At 46.7% G+C, this 24,747-nt stretch overlaps 1 protein-coding gene across 5 annotated transcripts in view; it reads left to right on the top strand.

Annotated features, from left to right (window-relative positions):
- The window catches only part of USP15 (ubiquitin specific peptidase 15), a 709,686-nt gene that overhangs the window by 319,608 nt on the left and 365,331 nt on the right, over positions 1–24,747 (top strand). For all 5 annotated transcript variants that reach the window (XR_011281918.1, XM_069629847.1, XM_069629849.1 and 2 more), the window contains one exon: positions 3,738–3,882. Coding sequence is in view for 4 of the 5 variants with exons in the window: in XM_069629847.1 (XP_069485948.1) it covers positions 3,738–3,882 (145 nt within the window). In the remaining variant the exon portion in view is untranslated. The remainder of the gene's footprint in view (positions 1–3,737; positions 3,883–24,747) is intronic.

Raw genomic sequence — 24,747 nt, 5'->3', positions numbered from 1 at the left:
TCTGCATCAGGCACTGCCATCGGTCGGCGAATCGACCGCTGCCGGGCTGTCCGAGAGCCCCCTTCACCAGAGCGATCGCTGCAACGACAGCGTTTCTGTCTGGTGTGCAGCTGCTAGACATCTGCAGGACTGGTATGTGGAGGTCCACATAAACCTTCACGAAGTTCTACTGCATCGACAGGGATTCCAGGGAGGAGTTCAGAGTCGGACAAGCATTACTACCCAACCTGTTTGCTTGAGCTGAGTCTGTTCCAGAGGTAAGTGTTAATTGCTTCTGTTGAGCCTTGCCACCTCCCGTGTTGCACTGCTGTGTATTCGTTATTCATGAGCATGTGATTTCATGCCAGACCTCATGCTGGAGAAGGTTTAAGATACTTGCCTGTAACTATTGTTCTCCAGCATGGGTCTGGGATGGATTCACTTGCGAACCATCCCTCCGGCCTCCTGCAACTCTTCTTGGTCATACTGCGACTTTACGTGCTTACCACATCTGAAGATGGCTGCCAGAGGTGGGGTTTAGGGGGAGGACTGTCATTGGATGGGGGCAGTATGACCCAGAGGACAGTGATTGGTTTAGAGAAGAAATACAGTTTTCAAGTGAAAGTGAAACTGTTTTTTCTTTTACTGAGGATTCCCAGCCTGACGGGGAATATTCATGAGCATGTGAATCCATGCCAGCTCCATGCTGGAGAACAATAGTTAGTTAAGTATCTTCTGTTTTTTTTCCTGCCACTATGATTCCCCCCACTGTTCATTCTACTTTCCCTTCTTTTCCCCTTCTCCTTTTGTTTTTCTTCTTCTGCTCATAACTTGGGTGTAGTCTTTGACCACTCGCTTTCCTTTTCTTTACATATTTTTTTCTACTGCTCAATTTGGTCATTATGCTCTTTTTAATATTTGTTGTGCCCTACCTTATCTTTCTTTTCATGCTACTAGGCTTCTTTCCTGTTGTCTTCTCTCGTATTGATTATTGTTCATCTCACCTCTTTGGTCTCCCTGCCTCTCTTCCTCTTTGCTCCATCTGTAACTCTGTAACTCTTCTGTTCGCCTTTTTTCTCTCCTTGATTTTCGATCACACCCTCCCTACTTTCGATATCTCTTCTCCCTTTTGAGTCTCGTCTCCTTTTAACATTTTCTCTCGATTTATCTTTAAATACGAAACACGTGTTGGCTGTGTTTTTCACCTTTTGTTATGGAACTATCATCCTTAATAGTTTTTGGCAGTTAATAAATTAAGTACTAGACAGTGCGGTGTGACTGTATTTTTTTTAATTGTGTTGTTTTTCATTTGGGTTGTTAGGTGGCAGAACCACCTGTAAACTATTGCATTAGAGTACAGATAGGGCGAAATGGCATATGATGAGGGATGCAAAGCTTGATGGTGTTTAGTTATGTGCCCACCCAATGGCCATTCCCCTCCAGTTCCTTTCCCTCCCCGCCCAAAACCCCTCCTCATGGAAACTCTTTGAGCTTACTTTAAATAAGCCTGGCCATCAAGCTTTGCACTCAAGTGCCTTCCATTGTTTTTTCTAAGCAGTCTTCTGAGAGGTAATGACTTAATTTGATCTGTCAACCTGCTACTGATATAATTAAAATGTCTATCTATATTATTTTTATATAGCGCTGCTAACCCGAAGGCCTTAGGGCGCTCACATGAAGAACAGAAAACAGATAGATACGACTTAGGGACTGCAGAATTTTAGCCAAGTTCTTTGTCAAAGAGGAAGGTCTTCAGGTGTTTTTTGAAGAGTGGTTGAAGCACTTTAAATAAGAACCTTGAAGTGCATTCCACAGAGCTGGGGCCCAGAAATTGAAGCTTGCTGCACCAATTTTCTTTAGGTTGATTTGTGGTTGGCCAAGTCTGATGGTATTGTTAGAGGGCATAACACGTCTAATGGGGGTAATATTTATTCTAGCAGTCGGGTAGGGTGGCACCTCGTCCTGGAGGCATTTGAAAACCATAGAAAAGCCCTTTAACTGGATTCTCTGTTGGACCTGAAGCTAGTGCAGTCTCCTCTGGGCCTCCGGGATGGGCAAGACGTTTCAGTCCACATTCTGAATCACCTGCAGTTTTTTAATGTTGGTCTGCGAGGTCCCTACTAGCAAACTATTTCACTAGTCCGGCATGTATTTATAATTGCAGCAGCAATCATTGCTCGGTTTGCCTCGGATACAAAGTGGCGAATCTGCTATAGCAGATGAACATAGTAGGAGCAAGAGGATTTATTATGGCTGACTTGTTTCTTAAAATAGCTGGGGGTCAAAAAAGACACACAAGGTTCTAACTGATTTAGAGGCTGGAATAACATGTTCTGCAATAGTAAAACTCTCATACTTCGCGTCTAATTATTTTCGTTTTTGTTGGGTACCCAGAATGAGGCTCTGTTTTAGAGTTATTCAGAGCTAGGGAATTCAAAGCCATCCATGTCTGTATAGCTGAGAAGATCTTGTTAATTTTCTCAATGTCATCAAGATATGAGCCAGATCGCTTCAGTACAATCTGGGTATCTTTCGCGTAGTTAGCAAATTTTACCCCCAGATCAGATAAGAGATCACACAAGTGTCTCAAGTAAGTATTGAAGAGCACAGGCGATAATCAAGATCCCTGAGGGACTCCACATGTGAGGGAGGTTCTACGGGATTGGCCACTGCCTTTAACCACATTCATGGTTCTAGGACCAAGAAATGATTTAAACCAGTAGGTGGCCTAAGCGGTGCATTTACCAACCATGAACAGTTTGTCTGCCAAGAGGCGATGGCGGCCGAAAGATCTGAAAGCAAGAGTAGTGCTGCAGTTCCATCCTCAATAATACCGACAAGATTTGATTTCAAGTCCAGCACAGTGTTCTCTCTCCCGTTGTTAGGGGGCGGAAACCAGATTGCTGTGTTGCAAGAATGTCCTGGTGTTCCACGAATGTTTGATATTGGTTGTATGCAATTTTATCCAAGATTTTAGAATAAACGATAGATTAGTAATGGGCCTGTAGTTTCCCACCTCTTTAGGGTCCAGGGTTTCCTTTTTAAGTAATTGAGTGACCCATGCCTCCTTAATGCTTTCTGGGACGAAGGCTTCCTGAAAAGAACGATTAACCATGCCTGCCTTCAGCCACTGTATTTATTAAGCACTATGCGTGTCCTTGACTGAACTCCTGTTGAAGATGACTATTGGCTTGTGTATACGCTTCAGGTATTTGCAAGGCACTGGTAGTATATACTGAGGTACTCGGACCATTTTGCAGATGCTACCATCGGTGACCAGTTAGTACCACTACCTAAACAAAAGCCCAAACTGTTGACATTGCCAATGCTTGCTTGCATTGAATTGGTTTTAGTTCAGAGAATTGTCATTCAGATAGTCAGTTATTAGGGAAATGTATTTTGACTGGGAGCCTGGTCTTCTGGCTGAATCTTTCGAGGCTAATCTCTTTTTCATTGCTGCCCCACCTCAGTTTCTTATTAGTAGCCAAATGAAAACTATTGTCTAATGATGTTAGCAAACTGATTTAAAAGGTACTGCACAGGCACAAATTAATCCCTAGGCTTTGTGCTAATGGATAATAGTGAAAACGTACCTGCCACAAGTTTTAGGCAACAAAAAATAATTAGTGACTTGATATTCATGGATACGCCATTTATGCTTGTGTCAAAGAATGGATGTAATTTCCCAATTCCAAGATGGTCTATGTTCCTAAAGATCTATTCTGCAATGGTGTGATCACTGCATTTTCTTTCTGCAGTGTGAAAAATTCCAACTATAGCCTCCCATCCTACACCGCCTATAAGAATTATGATTACTCCGAGCCTGGAAGACACAACGAGCAGCCTGGCCTGTGTGGCCTCAGTAATTTGGGGAACACGTGTTTCATGAATTCTGCAATTCAGGTAGGTGTTTGGTGGGACTCTCACTGGGCTCTTGTGCTGTTTCTAATGCATGTTTTCACCTTGGAATCCCATGTTACTGAGCTATTGTAGTATCATAGTATTGAAATGCTAAACCTAACCATTGCAGGCATTTTATTTGTTTTTGTTTTATTCGTATTTATATAGCACACAACAGCCCGAGGACATTGTGGCACTTGTTGCAGTACAAAGCTTAGTTACTTAGTTACATGGTCATTGGCAATATATATACAGTTTGCAATATAGTTGCATAGTCATTAGCAGTATATATACAGGTTACAATATAGTTATATCACATTTGTGTTATATTACAATATACATGGCAGAAGTAGAGGAGGCAGTCCTCCACTTGCTAGTTGAGGAGAGTGGCCTTGAGGTTGTTGCGGAAGACAGAGATGGAAGTTTCAGCTCTAAGGGTGGCAGGGAGTGAGTTCCAGAGTTTCGGTGCAATATAGTAGAAGCCTAGACCTCCCGCTGTGGCTCTCTTTATGCGTGGTATGTGTAGCTGGTTGGTGTACTGAACTCTGGTGGGGCGAGTGGATGTGGTCCTTGATATTGCTTCAGATGGGTATGCTGGAGCGGTTTTGTTGATGCACCTGTGAGTGATGGTTAGGATTTTCAGAGTAATAGTCTTTGACCTGAGCCACTGTGCTTCACGTCTGGCGTGGGATATATGGTCTCTTCTAGGGATGCTCATGGTGTCTCTGAGGGCATTGTTTTGTGTGAATTGCAGTCTGTGAATGTTTTTGGCGGAGGTGCCAGCTAGAAGGGCGTTGCAATAATCGAGTTTGGCTCCTATAGTTGCTCTAGCTATGGCCAAGCTGTTGGGGGTGGATAAGTAGGGTTTAATGGCATTAATGAGTTTGGTGCTGATGCAGAGGCTATGACGCTTTCTTGTTTGTTCATCGATAGATTTGCATCAATGTGAACACCTAGAGTCTTGACAGAGGATGATACAGAGATGGTTGAGTTGTCTATGCTGAAGTTGTTGTATTGGGGGCTTAGTTTCGATAATGTGTTTGTCTGGCCCAGGATGAGAATTTCATTCTTCTCCCCGTTAGGACAGAGGCCATTGATTGCCATCCAAACTTGGATAGTGGCATAGATGTTGTGAAGGGCCGTGGCATCTTGGTGATTGAGTCCAGATAGGGGTAAAAGTACTTGAGTGTTGTCTGCATAGTTTGTATATGCAACACCCATGGAGTCAAGTAGGTCGAAGAGGGGTTTTGTGAAGAGGTTATAGAGGTTGAGGGCTGTACAAGATCCTTGGGGGGACACTGCAGTTTAGAGTGGTAGCATCTGTGTTAGCTGTGTCGGAGTAGACCTTCATGGCTCTTCCTTCAAGGAAGGAAGTGATCCAGGATGCGGCTTGATTAGAGAAATGGGCTGCATGGGTGAGGTGGGTGGTGAGGGTTTGGTGATCTACCAGGTCAAAAGCAGCTGATAGATCATGGAGGAGGAGGAGCAAGGCAGGTTTGCCTTTGTCCTTGATCTGTGAGATTTGAATTTTTAGGTCTAATAAGGCGGATTCTGTTCCATGCCCGACACGGAAGCCAGATTGTCTTTTGCCTAGTATGGAGTTAGCTTCTATGGATGATTGGATCTGGATGTGAGCTGCTTTGTCCAGGATTTTTAGGAGGAACAGGACTGTCGTTATCGGTCTGTAGTTGTTGGGTTGCGCTGCGTCAAGTGTGGCCTTTTTTAGAAGTGGCCGCACCCAGGCTTCCTTGAGATTGTTTGGGACAGTTCCTGTTTGGAAAGATGCGTTAATGAAGGCAGTAATCAGGGGTGCTAGGTCATTGGCACATTCCTTGATGATTTTGGGAGGGCAAATGTCTGCTTTGCAGATGGATGGTTTGAGGTTTTTGATGAGATTAAGGACCTCCGGTTCAGTGATGTTTCTGAAGGAGAATTGAGCGTGATTGAGATTACTACGCTTGTCTTGTGTAGGCCGGTTGTTTTTTTGTTTTGGGAGGGCTTTGCAGTGGTTTTGGATTTTATTCTGGAGGAGTTTTATTTTGTTGAGCATGGCAGACTGAATGCTGGCACACCAGGCTTTGTCTTTAGTTATCTCGTCAGCTGTAGCCGGAGGAGTGACTAATTCATTAAAGATTGCAAATAGTTCTTTAGCTTGGGAGTTGGCCTTATCATTGAAGGAGTTGGATTTTGCTGCTAAAATGGCTTTTTATATATTGGAGGGCTCTTTGTTTGAAGAGGCTCTTATTTAGATCACTCGGATCCGTTTGCCAGTTTTTAAGCGACTGCCGCTTTTGAGCTCGGAGGGTTTGGAGTTCTTCCGAGAACCAAGAGTTGCAGTGAAATTATTTTTTTTTCTTCTTGCTTTCAGGTGGGGCTATAGAGTTTATGGCATTGGTGAGAGTATCATTGAAGATAGCTGATAGTATATTTGGGTCCTGAGAGAAAGGTGGTGCTAGGCAGGGGCTTTTAAGGGGGGGACGCAAGTTGTCTGCGTTGAGTTTTTTAGAACAACTTATTGTGGCAGGTGGTGCGTGGGTGAGAGTCTTAGGTTTAGGGTTGGTGGGGATGAGGAATTCGATGCATGTGTGGTCCGTCCAAGGAAGGGCGGTGTTTGAGGTAATGTTGGATGCACAGTTGTGATCCATGACCCAGTCAAGGGTGCGGCCTTTGGAGTGAGTAGGGATGGGGACTCTTTGGGAGAAACCTAAGTCTGCGAGTTCTTTAGCTAGGTTTGCAGCGGATTTATCCTTAGGATCATTGTACCCTAAATTTAAGTCTCCTAATAGAAGCAGAATTTAATGTGACATATTTTGGGGGTCATGGAAAGGGGAGGGCTGTGCTGGCCGCAATTAAATGTACTTAGAAAAATGTTATATTGATTTTCCATTTGTTTCGGTTTTAATTTCAATCATCTTAGAATTGACTAGAATTTGCATCTATAGGGTCAATTGAACATTAAAGAAAAGAGAACTTCCCGATTACTCACCAGTAATATGCTCTACTCCAATAGTTCCTTGTTGCAGTCCTTGCTCACGTGAAACCAGCTTCAACTGAATCTTTAGCATAATCTGGCTGTAACAGAAATACCTTCTAGAACACGTTGTTTTGACGTCAATGTCTTTTCAAAAACAAAACCTCACATTCGAATGAGGTACTGTGCCCAGCCGCGCAACACCCATCAATAGTTCATAATATGCTTAAATGTGAGAGGTGCTCTTCAAGTGGAAGCAATCCTCCCCTCTCTTAAGGGCCTTCCATGGCCAACTGCTCAAGAAGTCTCTATGCTGCGCATTATCCATCCCTGTGCACCACCACGTTACCTGTTGGGGCAGAATTCAGTTTTTGGGGTTCTGCAATTTCATTGTATTCAACCTCTACTTATGGCTTCTTCCCTTCTTAATTATTTGGGTCTTCTAATGTATTTTGGTGTTCAGAGTAACTTCTACTGAAGCCCAACATCCCCCTCCCCCTTCAGCTACGTTCCATTTTTACATTCTTAAGGTATATAGTATTGGCTGGCACATAAGGCACCAAGGTTTTGCCCTAGTGTGGTCAGATTACCTTAGAGGGGTTTTAAGGGAGGCTGCTAGCAGCTAAAATTTAGTTTTTGGTTCACCAGTGGTGCAAGCCGATTTACTGTATTAGTAGCCCAATGTACTTTATCCAATAAAGGCCTATTCTCTGCCATTTTATTTGAGTTTATTTGGTTAAGGGAAACCACGAGACAGGCCTTACTATGGCTGTTGTGCCCACATGTGTTCTTTGTGAAGCTGCATCCATGGTGGTTTGCACTGGTTTAGACCAGTTCCTGGCACTAAACAGGCCACTCGACCTCCTGTGGGCATGGGCCTTATGATATACAGGGCAAGCATTGTTCCTTAGCTCAGTGCTGCTGGATTTTGGGATGGTGAAGCAGGGCTGCTTATCAGCTTGAGGAGGTCCAGCCGTTTCCTGCTGTTGCAGCGTTTTTAGGTATGCTTCTGGTCATACTGGCAGTGGTCTGGCCATAGCTCCTGTTTGTGTTTTTGGCTGCTGGCTTCCTACCCGAGATCTGCTACTGGTAGTCCTCATCTGCTGCGGCCAGTCCTTCCATCCTGTGACTGTTTTCCACCTGGAAGGCTGTTTGAACCCCAACAACCCACCAAATCAGAGGGAATTTTTGCTGGTGTGCCATCCATGTTTGGCTGCTGAGCCACCATGGTCTGCTGTGTACAGGTTCCTCAGTCCTACTGGAGCCCTCTCCATTGTTGATTTCACTTCTGGATGGTGGTCTCACTCTGTGAAGGATGATTGTTCTACTTTGGGCTATTGGGATTGGGGTCATTGTTGGCGCTGGCTGCCAATCCCTTGGTTGACCGGATCCATCATTTTGGCTTTTAAAACGATTCCCTTGCTTACTGGATTGTTTTTGCTTATGGGAAGCGACTTTCTGGAAGCAAGTACTTGCCTCTGCGCCATGAGTTTGTGGGTTACTCAGGATACACACACTTGGGGGTCATCTGGTTCTGCAGGTCACCCTCTACCGCATTAACATTTTGAGGCCAAATCTGCTCTGTTTTTGTGCTCTTGGGCTGTCTGGTTTGAATCATTTATTGGATCTCGTCTTCCGGGTCGTCACCGGTGTCTCCTGGGGATATAATGCTTTTTTTCTAGGATCCTTGCATTATTAAAGACTTCCCCTTATTTATTAATGATTTTTCAGTTAATAAATAAGGGGAATGCATTATTTCACTGTGATTCTGTACCCCCCCCCCCGCAACCCTTACACACCCTGGTGTGTAATATTCCCTTCTGAGCCTAGGCACTGTCTTCCTAAAATATGTCCTGCACTTTGGTAGCCCTCCTGGCTGTGTGTTCCACAGTTCACTAAATCAGAATAGCACAACTGTGTTTTGTGCATGTGTATTATAGATAATACTTAATTTAGAATGTAGTAGGAAACCTGTGCTAAATTCTGTGTGGTACCTTTTGGATCCTGAACGTGATGGTAATTACAGTGTAATATAGCCTAGCAGCCTAGGCTTTAACTTGCATCTGGCTATCTATAGGTATTGCGCTTGCCACCAGGCATATTGGGCTTACATTTTAGTGTAAAGAGGGAGTTTGGTCTTAACAAGCTATTTGCTGTTTTTTACTTACACCCTGCTCTGCTTTGTGTTCTGTGAAATCAGATTCCCTTTTCCCAATCATAAATATTTTGAGTGACCTTAGAAATACAAATGCATATTTTCAGTATACCAGCGTGGTGTATTATTTTACGCTGACTGTTGGGGTGAATTGTACCTCAGTGCCAGCCTTCTTCCCTCCTGAATGTAAGCCTGACTGCTCTGCTACAATTGGAAAGTCTGGCCTGCCCTTTTGGGTGACCCACTGTCCCAACATTAGGTTGGATGATTACACAGCCCTCACCTGAGAGTTGTGCAAAAATCTCCCCTTCAGTGTCCATTCTCACTTGTAGCTTTTTGGTCCTGAAAAAACGCACCGACCTGCCGAGAATACCTATGAATGGAATCTTGCTTGGCCCACAGGTCACAAAGAGATAAAGTATTGGAAATGAGCTGTTCAAGACAGGATGTATTACAATGCTCATGCAGAGAGTGAACTGCAAACAATGGCCTGAAAAGTCTGGTTATTTTAAAAGGAAAGAAAAATCCATGTCCACTTTAATACTAAACTCATGATGACCATGGATCGAAAAAATCTGTCATGATACTAGAGCATCCTCTTAGCAAAAAACCTTGTTATGGCCCCTACTTTAACAAGTCTCTGAAATCCCGTCTTTCTCACTGAGGTGATGTGTGCATATACATCCACATTCTCTGAATTCAAAGGTGCCTCAGCTAATGAGTTCAAAACTTTCCCTCCAGAGTTTCCTATGGAACCCCATTCTTTGTGCTGTTTTAATCCTGTCCTGACTTTTTCCAGGAAAGTAAAGCCTTGAGCTTCACTTCCCTTTTGCTCACTTGTACTCTTACGTCGCGTCCCCTTTCCTCCATAGTGCATGGGCGTCCCTTCCAAGGGACGGGAGACGGAACCTCTTTCACCAGAAAAAACTTCTTTGCCTTGAAATTTAGAGGCGCGCAGGGGTGCAGCCCTGGGAGCATGCACTGCCCTTATTCCGCCCTCTGGCACCACACCGCTGAACTGGCTATTCTAGCCCCTTTGATGAGCAACAATTACCCTTTGAGATGGTTGGGGATGCAGATCTTACTCCTACACCAAATAATAGAGCCGACTCAGGAAGTTGACAAAAGGTAAACTGTTTTAATGTCAATTATCTAAAACGGGGTGCATAACGAAACATCAACACAAATGCTCGTTCTTCAACTCTCCACATTTAAGAAAAACATGTATTTTTATAAGCAAAATGTGTCATTACTGACGTCTAACCTACGTGTTACCAGCGTCATCCTAGGTGGCAAACTACAAAAACCTATAAACATGAGTGATTGGCTCTGAGTGAACATCTAAGTATATGATCCATATTAGTCTAAAAAAGTGCAACTATGTGATTGGGTACTTAACATCAGGTGGGCAACTAAGCCCTCCTCTACAAATGACCACCGTGAACATCACTAAATACACAACATCCCATTGGTTTTCACACTTTAGGACCCCTGAATACGCAGGTCCTCTACAATTGGTTGGCACTCTAGCCATTTTCTTTTTTTTTTCACCTACGTTAGCAGCCTGAAGGTTGGCCGTTCAGATGCTGGTGAGGTTGCCTTAACTTTAGCTTCCCACCAATTAGCATATCAATCCATCATCACCTCAGTGGTCTACTGTCAATTAGTCCTTTGAACTTCGTCCTTGAGAGTGTTCTTAGCTCTGAGAAAATTAGGGAGTGAGCAGCACAGTCTGCCTCCATGCGTAGGTGTAACCATCTTGTTCGTCCAGCTTCATGCTTCCATGTGACTAGAGACAATAAAATTAAGCCTATTCAGGTATTTAATATTTTATCCCAATAGTCCTCTGACGTCTTCCTTGTTATGTTCACTCCTTCTGGACAGGAGGCTCGTTCTTTCACATGATTTTGTATCCAAAGTCAGTTTACTCCAGTTTGATAAGACCTTGATTTCTTGGGGCTCATCCAACATCGCCTTTCTGAGTTCTGCTTCTGTAATTCAAAGTCTTTTTAAACTGCAACACACTGAACTGAGGCCTTTTTGCTAATGTCCAACCTGCTTAAATACGTTTAGTGGAAACATCCATAATCCTCTCATTCCTATGTATCTATACGTTGGCGCTTGCTGCAATCTATTTTACTATAAGCTTGGAGCTAGATTCACGATGACTTTGTTGCTTGTGTTTCTTCTGCATCTGTACACAAGTAAAATGATTTAATATCTTAATCTGTTTCTGTGGTATAGGTTTCTACACATTGAGCCCAAGATGTTACTTATCCTTATTGCTTTCTTGATGCCTTATAGAATATCCACATTCTCTGATCATTGCATCTTATTTCAGCTTCAGCTCCATATAAATATATATTTTGGCAATGGCTAGTAACACTACCATTAATCCTTGCCGTTTATTGGTTCTGCTGCTTCAGGGATCTCGTTCAGATGACCATCATATTTCTTTGTATGTATATATAGTTTTCTCAATGAGTACCTTGGCTCCCAGATTCTCTTAGGTACTGGCCCTTGCACTGGTACTGGACTGAGTCCATATTCTGCTCTTTGTCGATTCAGCTGTTCTGTATACGTCTCATACTTTGGTTTCCAGCATACAGGTAAAAGGGGGTTTGAGGTGGCGGTACTTGGCTCCTCCTCTATACCTTATTCCACTTTGCCGCGTTGACGTGAACGAGCCGAATTCACCAGCGCTCCTGGGTATGGCTTTGGCCATGTAATTCCTTGCATGGATGCTTCTTCTCTTCTGTCTTTATCATTCAGGTACTCGGTCCTCAGACGTCGCGCTCCTCCCCAGAGCATTTCGCCTTCTACAGCGTTCAGCAGGTGTCCATCATGCTGCGGGCTCTTTCCGACTAAAGACCCCCACGCCCTCTGCCTACGTGGCCTTGGCCCAGACCACGGCTGACAAACTTGTACCACGTGCAGTGCGCTCTCCTCAAGGTCTCTGAAGAACAGACTAGCCAGGTGGAGGGAGCTCTCCCAGAGAAAGCCTCCAAAGGACCTAACGGACTTTGTTTATCATCGATCCAAGCCCAAGGTAGGGCTGCTCTTTTCCAGCGCACCCCGCAAGGGAGACTCCTTCCCAAGGACTTGCCCGCGCAGGTCCTGGTACCAGCACAAGTACTGAGGCTAAATCAGCTAAGGGCCAGCAGGGCCAGCAGGGCGAGGGGTCAGTGGATCCTCCCGGTGACAGTGCTGAGGGACCGGAAAGTTCTTTTACTGGGTAATCACCCGAGGGGCTACGCCCTAGTACCGGCAATATGTCAGAGGGGGCGCCTATACGCAGTTCTACCGGAAGATCTGGCGAGGGCATAACGCCTAGCAGGCCTCGTCCTGAGGAACAGGGTAGGCCCCATGATTCACACTGAGTCCTAGACGGGGCGGGTGCCAGTGAGCCGAGCAACACGACACAGGGACGTGGAAAGCAGCTCAACAAGATGGCTGACATGCCAGACTTTTCATACATCGGGCCAAGGCCGCTCCAGGGTAGGCAGCAGGTGGAGGAACGTGTGTCAAGGTGGGACTGGTGTCCACCAGGTATGTGGCCTACAGCTTACAATTCATTTTCACAAGGCAGGTTCCCTCTGTGTCCGTATGGGCAGGGCATGCAACAGCTCCAGCAGCCGCCCACTACCCCGTCAATATCACCTACCACCAATCTGGCCTGCGAGGACAGGTTCTTTGAGCGGTTCCTCAGGCTCATGAAATCTCCTCGGTTGGGGGTCATCCTCAGGTACGCCATCAGGGACGTGCTTCTGCCAATGCCTTCAGCGCCGCATGCCCCAGTACAGGTGCCCCTGGCCCCTGTTCAGCCTCAGCAGCCCACTCCGGCCCCCCCAACCGATTGTACAGGCGGTTCCGCACCAGCCTCTGCTGCAGCCTCTGGCTCTGGTCTCCACACCTCAGCCCTCGGCTCCCAGCACCCCTCCTCCGGTACCGGACCCTCACGTGGACACAGATGAGGAGGAGGACCCCGACACACCATCTTCAGCCAAGGTCTTCCACGAACGTCCGTCAGGGCTGGCAGAGTACTTGGGCCTTCCTCAACCCGAGGTCGAGCAACAAGCAGAGGGGGTCCTCAGAGAAGTTCTCACGCTACGTCCCTTTACTAGAACGGGGATCCCGATGCAGAAGGACTTAGTTGCCTTGGCCAAGAAGGGTTGGCTCAAGCCTCGCTCGGTCTAGCCGGTGAATAAACGCCTGGATGCCAAGTATAGGCAGATGGAGGGGGATACACTCTTGCAATCGGCCCACCCTCAGCCACACCCCATGGTGATTGCTGTGGCATCATTATACTCCAAGCCTCAGTCGTCCTCAGCCTCCTCCTCTGCAGCGCTTCTAGGCCAGGAGATGATCTTGGAGGCGTATGGGAAGAAGCTGTATTCCAATGCGTCCTTGCACCTTCGTCAAGCCACCGCGGATGCCATGCTGGCAGACATTAACCCGAGGCTCTGGCAGGAAATTACAGATTTCCTCCCAGAGCTTCCGGCAAGGAGCCAATCACGATTCAAGGCGGGATTGGCAGAGGCCAAGATGATGGGACAGGACATCATGGAGTCCAAAGTGACCCATATTGACACCTATGGCCGTGCCATCTGCATTGCCACGTACATGATAAGAACGGCCTGGCTCCATGCCACGAAATTCAGCCCGGATGTCCAGAAACGCATCTTAGACCTTCCGTTCGAAGGGGGTGACCTCTTCCACTCCACAACGGACGAGCTGGACAAGAAGAAAAACAGCTCACAAACGGCCAAGTCTTTATCCATCCTTACAAAGACCACGTCCAAAGCATACACCAAGTCACAACAGCGCTCTGAGAAGGGGCGTGCATACGGAGGGTTCCGCGGCTTCCAAGAGCAGAGGTCCAGGCAGCCTGACCGTTTGCAGATCCAACATCGGCGTAAGCAACAAAATGGTGTGGGGGTAAGGGCGTTTTCCAGCCCCCCTCCTCCACAGCAGCCTTGGAGGGAAAGATCTCATGACACACCCCTTCAGGTCCACGTGTCTCCAGTGGGGGGCAGGCTTGCTCTCCATGCACATTTCTGGCGCCAGAATTTCGCAGACCCCTGGATCCTCTCGGAAGTATCCACGGGGTACCGTCCCCTACCCCAGCCACTCCCATAGGTTGGGACAGCAACTCTTTTGGCGGAGATCCAGTCGCTCGTTGAGAGCCAGGCGTTGGAGGAAGTCCCAGCCTCTCAGTGAGGCTTGGGCTTTTATTCCAGGATTTTCGCCAAAGTACCAGGCAGGCCTGAGAGTTTTACTGAACCTTTCCACCCTCAACCTCTCCCTCCCTCTACAAAAATTCAAGATGGTTACGCCAGCTTTGATAGCGGAGACATTGTGCACGGGAGACTGGATGTGCTCCCTGGATCTGAAGGACACGTACTTGCATGCCCCGCTCTGGCAGCCTCATCGTTCGTTTCTACGATTCAAGATCATGGTCTATCATTTCCAATACAAGGTGCTTCCTTTCGGCCTCAACTCAGCCCCCAGGGTCTTTATCCAGCTGATTAATACAGTGGCGGCCCTCCTCAGGGCGCAGGGCCACCACATCTACCTGTACCTCGATGACTGGCTCATCAGGGCGGCTTCTGCGGAAGTGGTGCAACACACTTCCCACACTCTCATGAACACAATGCACATGCTGGATTTCTCACTCAACCTCAAGAAGTTGCAGCTGCAGCCTACGCAGAGACCGACCTTCTTGGGCCTCATTTGGGAAACCTGCTCCGAGAAGGTTTTTCCCTCGGAGGACAAGATCACGGCCATCAAGAGGGCCACAGTGGACTTCCTCAGCAGAGAAGTGACCTTGACCTGGTGGTATTGCTAAGATTCACATGCACCCACCCTTACTCCCCTTGTGGAGTAGAAGGAACATAGACCACTTATACCTTCTCTCTTCTGTACTCGCTCACGCTGACTATAAGGCTCCCTCACAGCAAAAAAACCCCAACCAGAGGGACTTTGACGCATGAGAGATTTTGGGTATACTACACGTCAAGTTGGGGCTAGTGTTAGTCATCCCCATGTCGACGTCCTCTTTCGATCTTCGAAAGAAAGATGCAATACTCTGCGATTTCGCACTAGATATCCGACTATATGCACAGCATGTGACTCTAAGCAGATAACCATCATCAGGAATGCTATTCAGGTGAGTAATGCATGTCATTCCTGAAACAGAATAAGTGTAAGGATCTACTACCAGTAGGGTTTCAATGGATCTATGTGATCACTGCAAATCTATAATGGCGAAACCGAAAATGTCGAATTTTGTTTTTTTTCCCAAACACTTCCCTGTGATTATATGTGGGGGAGGACATCACCCCCCACCCCCACTGCTCCCCAGGTATGTTTAATAAACTACCACTCTCCTTGAATTGTATATTGCTTTTCAAAATGTGATTTATGCATTGGTGTACTTAACATAAGCACTATGTTGGCTTTTATGTTTGATTTGCCTTTCTAAAGAATTCTCTTTGCCTGTGTGTATTTATATAAATAAACCTTTATTTTTATAATACATCAGAGTATAAGTGTTTCTTTGGACCGTATCTATGCTACAGGTTCTTTGCATCATCCTACAACCCTCTCTCCCTCCTAACATGAGCTTGGCTGCTCTGTCATTGCTACCATAATCAGGTGGTACAGGTCTACACGAAGAGTTGGAGTTCTGTATTGCCGTAGGTATAGTTTTATAAAGCCCCTTGAGTGGACTTTGGAAAAACTGTCCTACAGGAGCACAGGTAAGTATTGTGACTACTCACCGCCCTTTCCCCGATTTTTCCCAAAGGACTTGGCAGGTCGAATGGTTGTCGCTGGAGGTAGGTTTTCCTACCATAGAATCCAGTAGAAGATGCCCAGTAGCTGTGGGTGTAAGGACGTTTCCGGTCAGGTCCAGGTGCTCTTTCAATAAAAAGAATGCAGCAGGCACTGATGCAGGACTCTTCGGGACACTCTACCAGACAGCAGGCGTCTCACCAGTCTCAAACAAAGGAAGCCTTTCAGAACAGGACCCGTCGATGCTGGGACTCTGAAACTTGGCACAAAGGTGACTTGTAGGACAAGCTGGAGATCCCTAATGTTCTGGGGGAAAACGCGGAACAGCAAAGATTGTGGCACAATAGACCAAAACGGAGCTGGTCAGTCCAACGGGTGGTCCAGGGACACTTACGAGGGCTCCATGCTGCAGGATTGAGATAAGGCGTTAAGTCAGGTTGGTCCCACCAGTCCAAAGGGTTGACATACCGGCAAAGGTCTTCTGAGACCAGGTAGTCCAGCAGGGCTTCACCTGGACAGCAGCAAGAATGGTTGCAGGCCTCTTCAGGATTCGTCCTCGAATCTTCTGTCTGCACAGCTACACAGGATGCTTGGCTCCTCTTCTCATCTGATCTGCTGGAATGGCTGTAGGACTCATCTTATTCTAAATTCAGGGGAATGATCAAACTCTGCCCTCCAATCACAAGGATCTGCACCACTCGTGCACACCAGCAGTGGTCCAATCATGTACCGCTGTGGGGCTGTCTCATGCATGCACACTAGACACAATGACAACAGTTTGTGGATTGGGACCAGACAGTGCCAGCCCATACACACGTCATGCACTAGCCTGCGATAACCACTGCTTTCCCGGGCAAATGCATGACCGTAAAAGGGAATTTCTGACCGGAGCTGGCAGGAAGAAGGCCAAAGAACAAAATGGCCAAAGAACAAGCGAATAATCTTGTGTCACAGCCATCTTTGGCCACTAGCCGCTGTTAGTAGCTGTTAGAGGACTTTCCCCTAAAGTACCAATTGGTGTTAAGACTTAAGTAAGCTATCCCAGTGGTTTGTAGATCCCCAGCTCATAGCATCAGTCCGTACTACTCAGACATTGGTATTGTGACGGAGCAGTCAAGCTTATCTTGAGATGTGAGCTGTAGGTAAGTACACTGAACCTAGTTAGTAATGCACATCAAAGAAACGCTTACACATAAATGTATTGTAAACTATAGATTTATTATATTTACAGAAGAGTCACTGTTAAATATTTAGCACAATAAAACATCACACATAGGTATACTTTACAATACTTTCAAAAGGCCAATTCTTAGTTAGGTAGTTGCTGAATGCGCACAAATGTTACAGGAGTTTGACATGTCTACTGTACTTGATAATAAGGCACACCCACAAAGTATTATGGTAATTGCATAAAGTTAGCATACACATATAAGAGTGATTTTTGGGAAGGAAACCAGTTGCTTAGTGTTATTCCAGCAGAGCGTCAGATTCTAGAGGCGGTTTCCCTGCACACAGTCTTTTAAAGTCCAAAACACAACCCTAGCTAAGGGCAGATCAGAGCGGCTCAAGTCTTGGAAAGCAGCAGAAGTCAAAAGTTCCTGTGGATACTTTCTAGTCTCTAGGAAAGAAGATAAAAGCAGACTTAACCAAGGTTGGAGATTCTGTTAAAGGACTTGCTAACGGGACACAAGCAGCGGCTTCAGTCGGAGGTAAGAGGGGGTTTCCCTGAATACCTCCACGTGCACTCCAATGCTGTGGGTCGACTTTCTGGAATAAGGTAAGCAATACCTTTTCCCCCACAGTACCTTATGTTTGAAGAAAATGTTTGTGCTAGATGCTCCGCTAGATGCTCCGCGATGTTGCAGCTCTGGACCTGACCTCCGGATTCCTTGGTCTGATGACGAAAGGCAGGACAATGGAGGGGATCTCCCAGCAGCATTTCAGGGAGGACCTCTGACACAGCTTTCATCAACTTCTTTGGTCACTGCGGTTTTGGAGCCTTTTCTGCAGCACCATCAAAGGGCGTGATTCACCCGGCCAATCTTCTTCGGGTTCCTGCAGTACCACACTCTGAGGGGGTCTCGTTGAGTTGGATTGGGTCTTTGCAAGATCCTTGAGGGCTCAGCAAAGACTTGGACGGATTCGGCCTTTCCACAAAGATGCACTCAGAATGGGCAGCAGGTCTCCTTGTATATTGGGGTTCTGCAGCTCTGGAAACTAAGAGGACCTCGGGAGATGGCTCAAATCAAAGTTAGTTTTGGGCCAGGTTGTTCCCACCAGTTAAAGGGAAGGAGTCCTCTTTAGAGTTCCTCTGTTGCACAGAAAACAGGGTCAAGACAGCAGTGGTCACTTCAGTGTTGCAAAGGGTCTGCAGGCGTCGCTGGTCGTCGTCTTCTTCGGTTACTTCAACTTCCAGTGGTTCACTTGCTTTTCACTCCAGGAACATCGCCTTTTATACAGTTCCAGCACTCGCTCCTCTGCAATTTACAGAAATTGGTGTTTGGCTGTCCAATCAGGACAGCCATTTCCTGAGTGGGAGCTGGTCCCATTCCGGCACTCTGGCAGACAAAGGACCGGGGGGTGGAAAACTCCTCCCCCACTTCCTGCCTGCCCAGACACTCTGGAGCCAAGGCGGGGACACCCAAGGGTTCCTGCCAAAGGCAAAACGCACCCACCAGCCTCCTCCTCCCAGAATGGTAGATGGGTTAACAAAGAACAACCAGGCTAGTAAAGGTGGAAAAAAGGGCGGCCCCAAGTTGGTTTTGGGTGCGCCTATTGTGCACTGAGGCTATGGACATCGCACAATAGTTGGTAGGACACGTCCTCTGCCACCAACCATAACTAGGAGTTTGTCTATGTGACCTAAAAATCACAGGAGCAGAGAGAAAGGGGATACTAAGTATCTCTCTATCCTGGAGAAATGTAGTTATTCAAAGATAAAGGAAAGAATCTCAGAGGACCCTAAGGGTCCCCAACAACACTGGCCCTAAGGAGCTGTGTGTTGCAATAGCAAAATACAGATGCTTTTAAGTGGTATGGAGGAAATTAGACTCCACATGACAGGTAAAAATACTAAGAAAAGAGTTCCAAAAGAAAGAGCCCATAAGAATGAATGAGTGGAAAAAGACTCCACTCATTCAGGATTTCAGAAAAAGGTCCAGAAGTCCAGCATAATGTGCTGGGGGTCTCACTAAGAGGGGACGAAGCATAAAAATGACATCTCCCTAACAGTAGCCAAACAGTCAACAAGAATTTGCTAGCTAAAAATATAGCAAAAATTGTAAAAATGCAACTGCTGCCGCCAGCTGGTTTTAGGCACAATTAAAAGTAACCAAAAATCCCTTTGGTATAAGTGTAGTGCGATACTAAAGTATCCCCATTGGAAGATGCTGTGTGCAATATGAAAAAATTACCCCAACAGATAAGTCAAGACAAAAGGGAAACCTAGTTTACCAGTACTGACAGTCTGAAGGATTTGTCAGTTTCCCCATAACAAATGAGTAAAAGGCCAGGGAAATAAAGCTGAAGGCTTCACTTCTCTGCAAAAAGTCAGCACAGGCTGTAAAACAAAAGCAAAATGTTTGAGGGTCCATAGAACATGGAGGAAAAGTTGCCTAAATGAGAAACTTTCCTAACACTAAAAACTCTACATTTGATTGTATGGTTGCCGCCCAATGTTTGACAGTAATGGATTATGGCTGTAAGCCAAGAACCAGCTAAATACTCAAGGATTTGTGTCTTTGTTGGGCCATCCACACCAGAGGGGTGACGTCAGTCACAAGCTTGAACCTCCTTCCTGTTAAATAGTACCGTAGACTGTACACAGCAGATTTGAATAGCTAGTGGTCTAGTTCTTTCTGCTGGTACATCTCTCTCGGTTGGAGTTTTCAAGGAATGTAGATAATGGGGTTCTCTTCCCCAGCCTCCATTTGTGACAATACGGCTTCCAAGCCGATGGTTGAGGCATCTGTCTGCAGAATAAACTCTTTGTTGAAGTCTGGTATGATCAGGACAGGAGGTTTACATGAGACTTCTTGAAATTGATGGGCTGGGCCCTCTCATTGTAAGATGTTGGTGTGTTTCTTATTCTGTCGGTCGGTTAATGGACTGGCAGTTTTCGAGAACCTCAGTGTGAACTGGCAGTAATAACCCACCAGATCTAAAAATGCCTGAATGTTCTTTGCGACACACATCTGTGCCAGACGTATGGCCTCCACTTTGACAATTTAGCATTTTCCTGTTCTACATCTGGAAGCCCAAGTATCTTTGTGTGTTGGGCTAGATGACATTTTTTTAAGAGTTCGCTATTAGATGGGATTTCCGTAGCAGATTGCACACAGCTGTAAGGTGCTGCGGATGTTCCTTTCAGCTTGAACTGTAGTCTGTGCCATCTGAGTAAGCACTGGAAAACATTTTCAGGGAGCCAGGACGTTTTTGGAATGTAGCAGAGGCCTCATGTATCCCAAAGGGAAGCACAGTAAATGGGTATAGGCCATCTGGGTTTGAAAAGGCTGTTTTTGGTTTGGCCTCCTGCTCCAGGAGCACCTACCAATAGCCTTTTGCAAGGTCCACCATGGAGATTAACTTTGCCAGACCCAGCCTCTTGACCAGCTCATCAGTTTATGGCATGGCATAGGCGTCAAATTGAGAGACTTCATTCAGGCATCCGAGTACCAGCATGACTGGCAATTACCATTGACTATGGGACTTCTCTATCATCCCCAAGTCCAACATTTTCACAGCTCCTCGCTAATAATCTGTTTCCGGACTTTCATTAGTTTGTATGATTTCAAATGACTACTCTTCCTGGAGTTGTGGTGATCCGGTGGATTATTCCTTGGACTTTCCATGGTGTTGTGGAAAACATGTCTGCATACCCGCTGATCCATGGGGAGAGTTCCTGATGTTCTAGATGCTTCATCCTTATTGGAAACCATTCCACATAATTTGATAGCCAGACTTTCTCTGGTTTTTTTCATGTATAACACCAACAGTTTGGGATTACAATTTTCTTTGCAGACTTTGGGTTTATCAATATGGAACAGTTGTGATGGTTTCGCTGATCGGCCTGCTGTCCCTTAGAAGTTAAGTTGGAGATCATTTTCATTGATTGTGTAAGGCCCATACCACCAGGTCAATAGTTTTGTTTTGGTGGTATGTAACAAGACCAATAGTTGGTCTCCCATTTCGAAGGTCCACATTCAGTCTTCTTTGTTGTAATAATTAATTAACTTTTCCTTATATTAACCGATATTTTGGATTTGGGGGTGAACCCTGGTTTGTCTGCTCTTGGGGGCCTTCCCACTTTTCTCTAAGGATGTCAAAATGTCTCTGGGGTTTCACCCATACATCAGTTCGAATGGTGAAAACCACATTAATGCTTGAGAGGTTTTCCTGAGTGGTGAAAAGGGCCCAAGGAATTGGGTCTTTCCAGTACTGATTGTCCTCTGCCACCAGTTTCCCTAAGGATCTGCCTCAAGGTCTTGTTAAACCACTCCACCAGGCCGTCTGTGGATGATAAATGGATGTAGGAAGATTCTGTTTCGAAGGGATTGTGTCCTCTAGAGGGCGCTGCGCGTCGACGTCCTCCGAGTCGATGTCCCTCGACAGCCGCCGTATCGACGTCATCCTGCCTATAAAGGCCGCGCGCAGCGTCCGTTGCTCAGTTCCGTTTTTCCGCGCTTACTCAGTGCCTCGAAATACCGTTGCTCAGTTCTTGTCAGATTAATCTTATTTACCTCGAGTTATTCGATCCATACTCGATGGCTTCCTCGTCGGAACCGACAACTCCTCGATCCGGCTTCAAAAAATGCCGAGATTGTGGGAAAAAGATGTCGCTGACTGACCCTCACAGAATTTCTGTGGTGTTTGGAAGCTGAACATCATTGTTCGGAGTGTGAGGACTGTATGTCCATGACAGCTAAAGCCCTGAAGGAGCGTAGGGGGAAGCTGGAGAAAGGTAAGACTTTTAAAGCTTCTTCTTAGTCGACGAAGTCAAGATATTCGTCTCCTCGTCACCATTCGCGCTCCAGGTCTCGGAGTGGGTCCCATCACTCCTCGAGATCGAAGCACTCGAAGAGGAGACGTCGAAGATCCCCTTCTCCGTCTTCATCTTCCTCTGTTTCGCCAAAAAGAATCCCTTGCCCCACAAAACATAGTTCCCGGGCTGAATGGTAGGAATTCCGCAAAAATATGATGAGCGTCTTCGAGAAAGCGGCCTCGACCCCCTCGAAGACTGCCGAGAGCGATGCTCTGGTCGAAAGACCCGAAGGTCAAAAACGCTGCGAGTCGCAGTACCCGGCGAAGGAAACCTCTCGAGCGCGTCTCGAACCCTTGAGTAGGACTATGACCTCCAAACCTTCCTCGAAGGTTCCGTCGACGCCGTCGACGAGGGTTCCGTCGACGCAGAGGTCGATGTCTTCGATGCCGTCGTCGAAGGAACCTTCGACACGCGGGTCTGTCGACTCGACACCGGCGTCGACGCCAAGAAAAGTCACGGTCACGACACACCCAGTGACTATCCCCAGGTCCTCGATGGCGATGGCTTCGAGATTGTCGAGTAGAATCCCAATACTGTCGAGGTCATCGAAGCCTCCGCCTTTGTTTTCGACGCCACGCTCGAAGCCTTCGGCGTCGACGACATCGACGTTTTCGAGGCCGATAATGACAAGCTCGGCACCCTCTGCCCTGGAAATGGGATTTACTCCCTTTATGAGTTCAGAACAATTGAGAACTATGTCCTCAATTTTGGAAGAGGGTGAATTGTCTGAACAGGAAGACACATTTGAGTTGCAGGGACCTGTAACCCCAATTAGAGAGGAATTTTCCTCTGAAGAACGCAGGTTAAAGGATCTTCATGATTCCTTACATGAGGCAAGTGGGTTAGACACTTCCCCTGAGGTGGAGTTTGCTAGGCCAGACCCGGGGGAGCATGTTGAAACCCGCTATAGAGCCTTAATGGCCAGGATCACAGATTTCATGGGGTGGTCTGCACCTTCACAATCTTTCCAACAAGATGACCTCACGGATATTCTTGACAAAGGCCCACAGGAGGATCCTGTGGTGCCTTTTCATAAAGCTCTTCAGAGGGAAGGTCATGACAAACTGGGAAACCCCAGATGTCGTACCAGCAGTAAATAAAAAACTGCCTACTAAGTACAGGGTATCCTCTACAGACCCGGAGTTTTTGTCTAAACACCCATCCCCAGAAAGTCTGGTGGTACAGGCAGCATCCTCTACCGATGTCAAGACGGCTTATCCTACCGTCCCACAGGACAGGGACGATAAAAAATATGATGCTATGGCAAAGAAAGTTTTTTCAGCATGTAGCATGGCGTTAAAATCTGTTAATGCTACTTGCACCCTTGCTAGGTTCAGCCATACACTTTGGGAGTGTGCTTCTACAGCGGCTGACTGCATCCCGGAGGGAGAAGAAAGGGATGCGTTCCTGAATATTATACAGGACGGTAAAGACGCTATGTGCGAATCCCTCCAGACGGGCATTGATTCGGCTGACAGTATCAGCAGAGCAATGGCGGCAAGTACATCAACCAGGAGATTCGCTTGGTTGAGAGTCTGGTTTTGCCCCAGATGTGCAAGCCAGGCTCTTGAACATGCCATTCGATGGCTCTTCTTTGTTCGGGAAAAAGGCGGATGACAGTTTAGAAAAACTGCAAACTTCAAAAGCAGCAGCAAAATCCCTAGTAGCTGCAATCCGTCAAACTCCTTTTCGTCCTACAGGAACCTCTGCGAGGGGCAAGTCCTTTCACTTCTACTCTGCATTCGGAAGAGGTAGAGGACGACCGGCTCAAAGGGGACAAAGAAGAACTACCCGAGGTGGATGGGGTAGATATTCAAAAGCCGCAGCAACAGCAGGTGCCTCTTTACCATCGGCATCTGCATCAGCCGCCCCAAAACCACTCTGAGGACTTCCCTCACAGGACACCTGTAGGAGGCGGGTTGACTCAACATCTGGCGGTATGGCAGGTTATCACGTCAGATGCTTGGGCATTGGAAACAGTTGCCCAAGGTTACTGCCTGCCTTTCCTACATATACCTCAGTCATCCACCGGGGATCAGCTCTCAGAAAGCTCCAGATCCGCTCCTCTTGCAGGAAATTTTGGACCTGCTAGAGAAAGGTGCCATAAAACCGGTACCTGTAGCGGAGAGGAACAAGGGCTGGTACTCCCCTTACTTTCTCATTCCAAAGAAAGACGGAGGACTGAGACCCATCTTGGACTTGCGAGAATTGAACAAATTCCTCAGAAAAGACAGATTCAAGATGGTCACTCTTTCTCAGATCCTCCTGGCCCTTCAGTTCCAGGACTGGTTGGTATCTCTGGACCTTCAGGACGCTTATTTCCATGTGCCTATCCATCTGAAACACAGGAAATACCTGAGGTTCGCAATTGGCAACTCTCACTATCAATTTCGAGTGCTGCCATTTGGGCTGACCTCCGCCCCGAGGGTCTTCACCAAGTTAATGTCGGTAGTGGCAGCAAGTCTAAGGAGGGAAGGGATTCACGTCTACCCCTACCTGGACGATTGGTTGATCAGGGCTGTTTCTTCGGAACAAGCTCAGATCCAGCTAAATCACGTTTGCCACTCCCTTCACAGACTGGGCTTCTCCCTCAATTTAAAGAAGTCACAAATGATACCATCGCAGAGACTCCAGTTCATAGGAGCGATCCTGGACACTTCCCTGGGAAAAGCCTCGCCACCAGAGGTGAGGGCTCAAGATATTCTACAGATGGTTACCAAGTTCCAACATGCCCAACATCTCCCAGCCTTCGACTTTTTGAGGTTGCTAGGCCTCATGGCATCCTGCATTTTCCTAGTGCCAGAGGCTCGCCTGAGAATGAGATCCCTCCAGTGGGCACTGAGGACTCAGTGGTCACAATTCTCAGGGAGAATGACAGATCTTCTTCAGGTTCCCGACAGAGTAGCT

Source organism: Ambystoma mexicanum, chromosome 12 (genome assembly GCF_040938575.1).
Source record: "Ambystoma mexicanum isolate Mex_15411 chromosome 12, UKY_AmexF1_1, whole genome shotgun sequence".
In the NCBI taxonomy this organism is placed as follows: domain Eukaryota; kingdom Metazoa; phylum Chordata; class Amphibia; order Caudata; family Ambystomatidae; genus Ambystoma; species Ambystoma mexicanum.
This window is presented reverse-complemented; position numbering and strand designations above follow the sequence as displayed.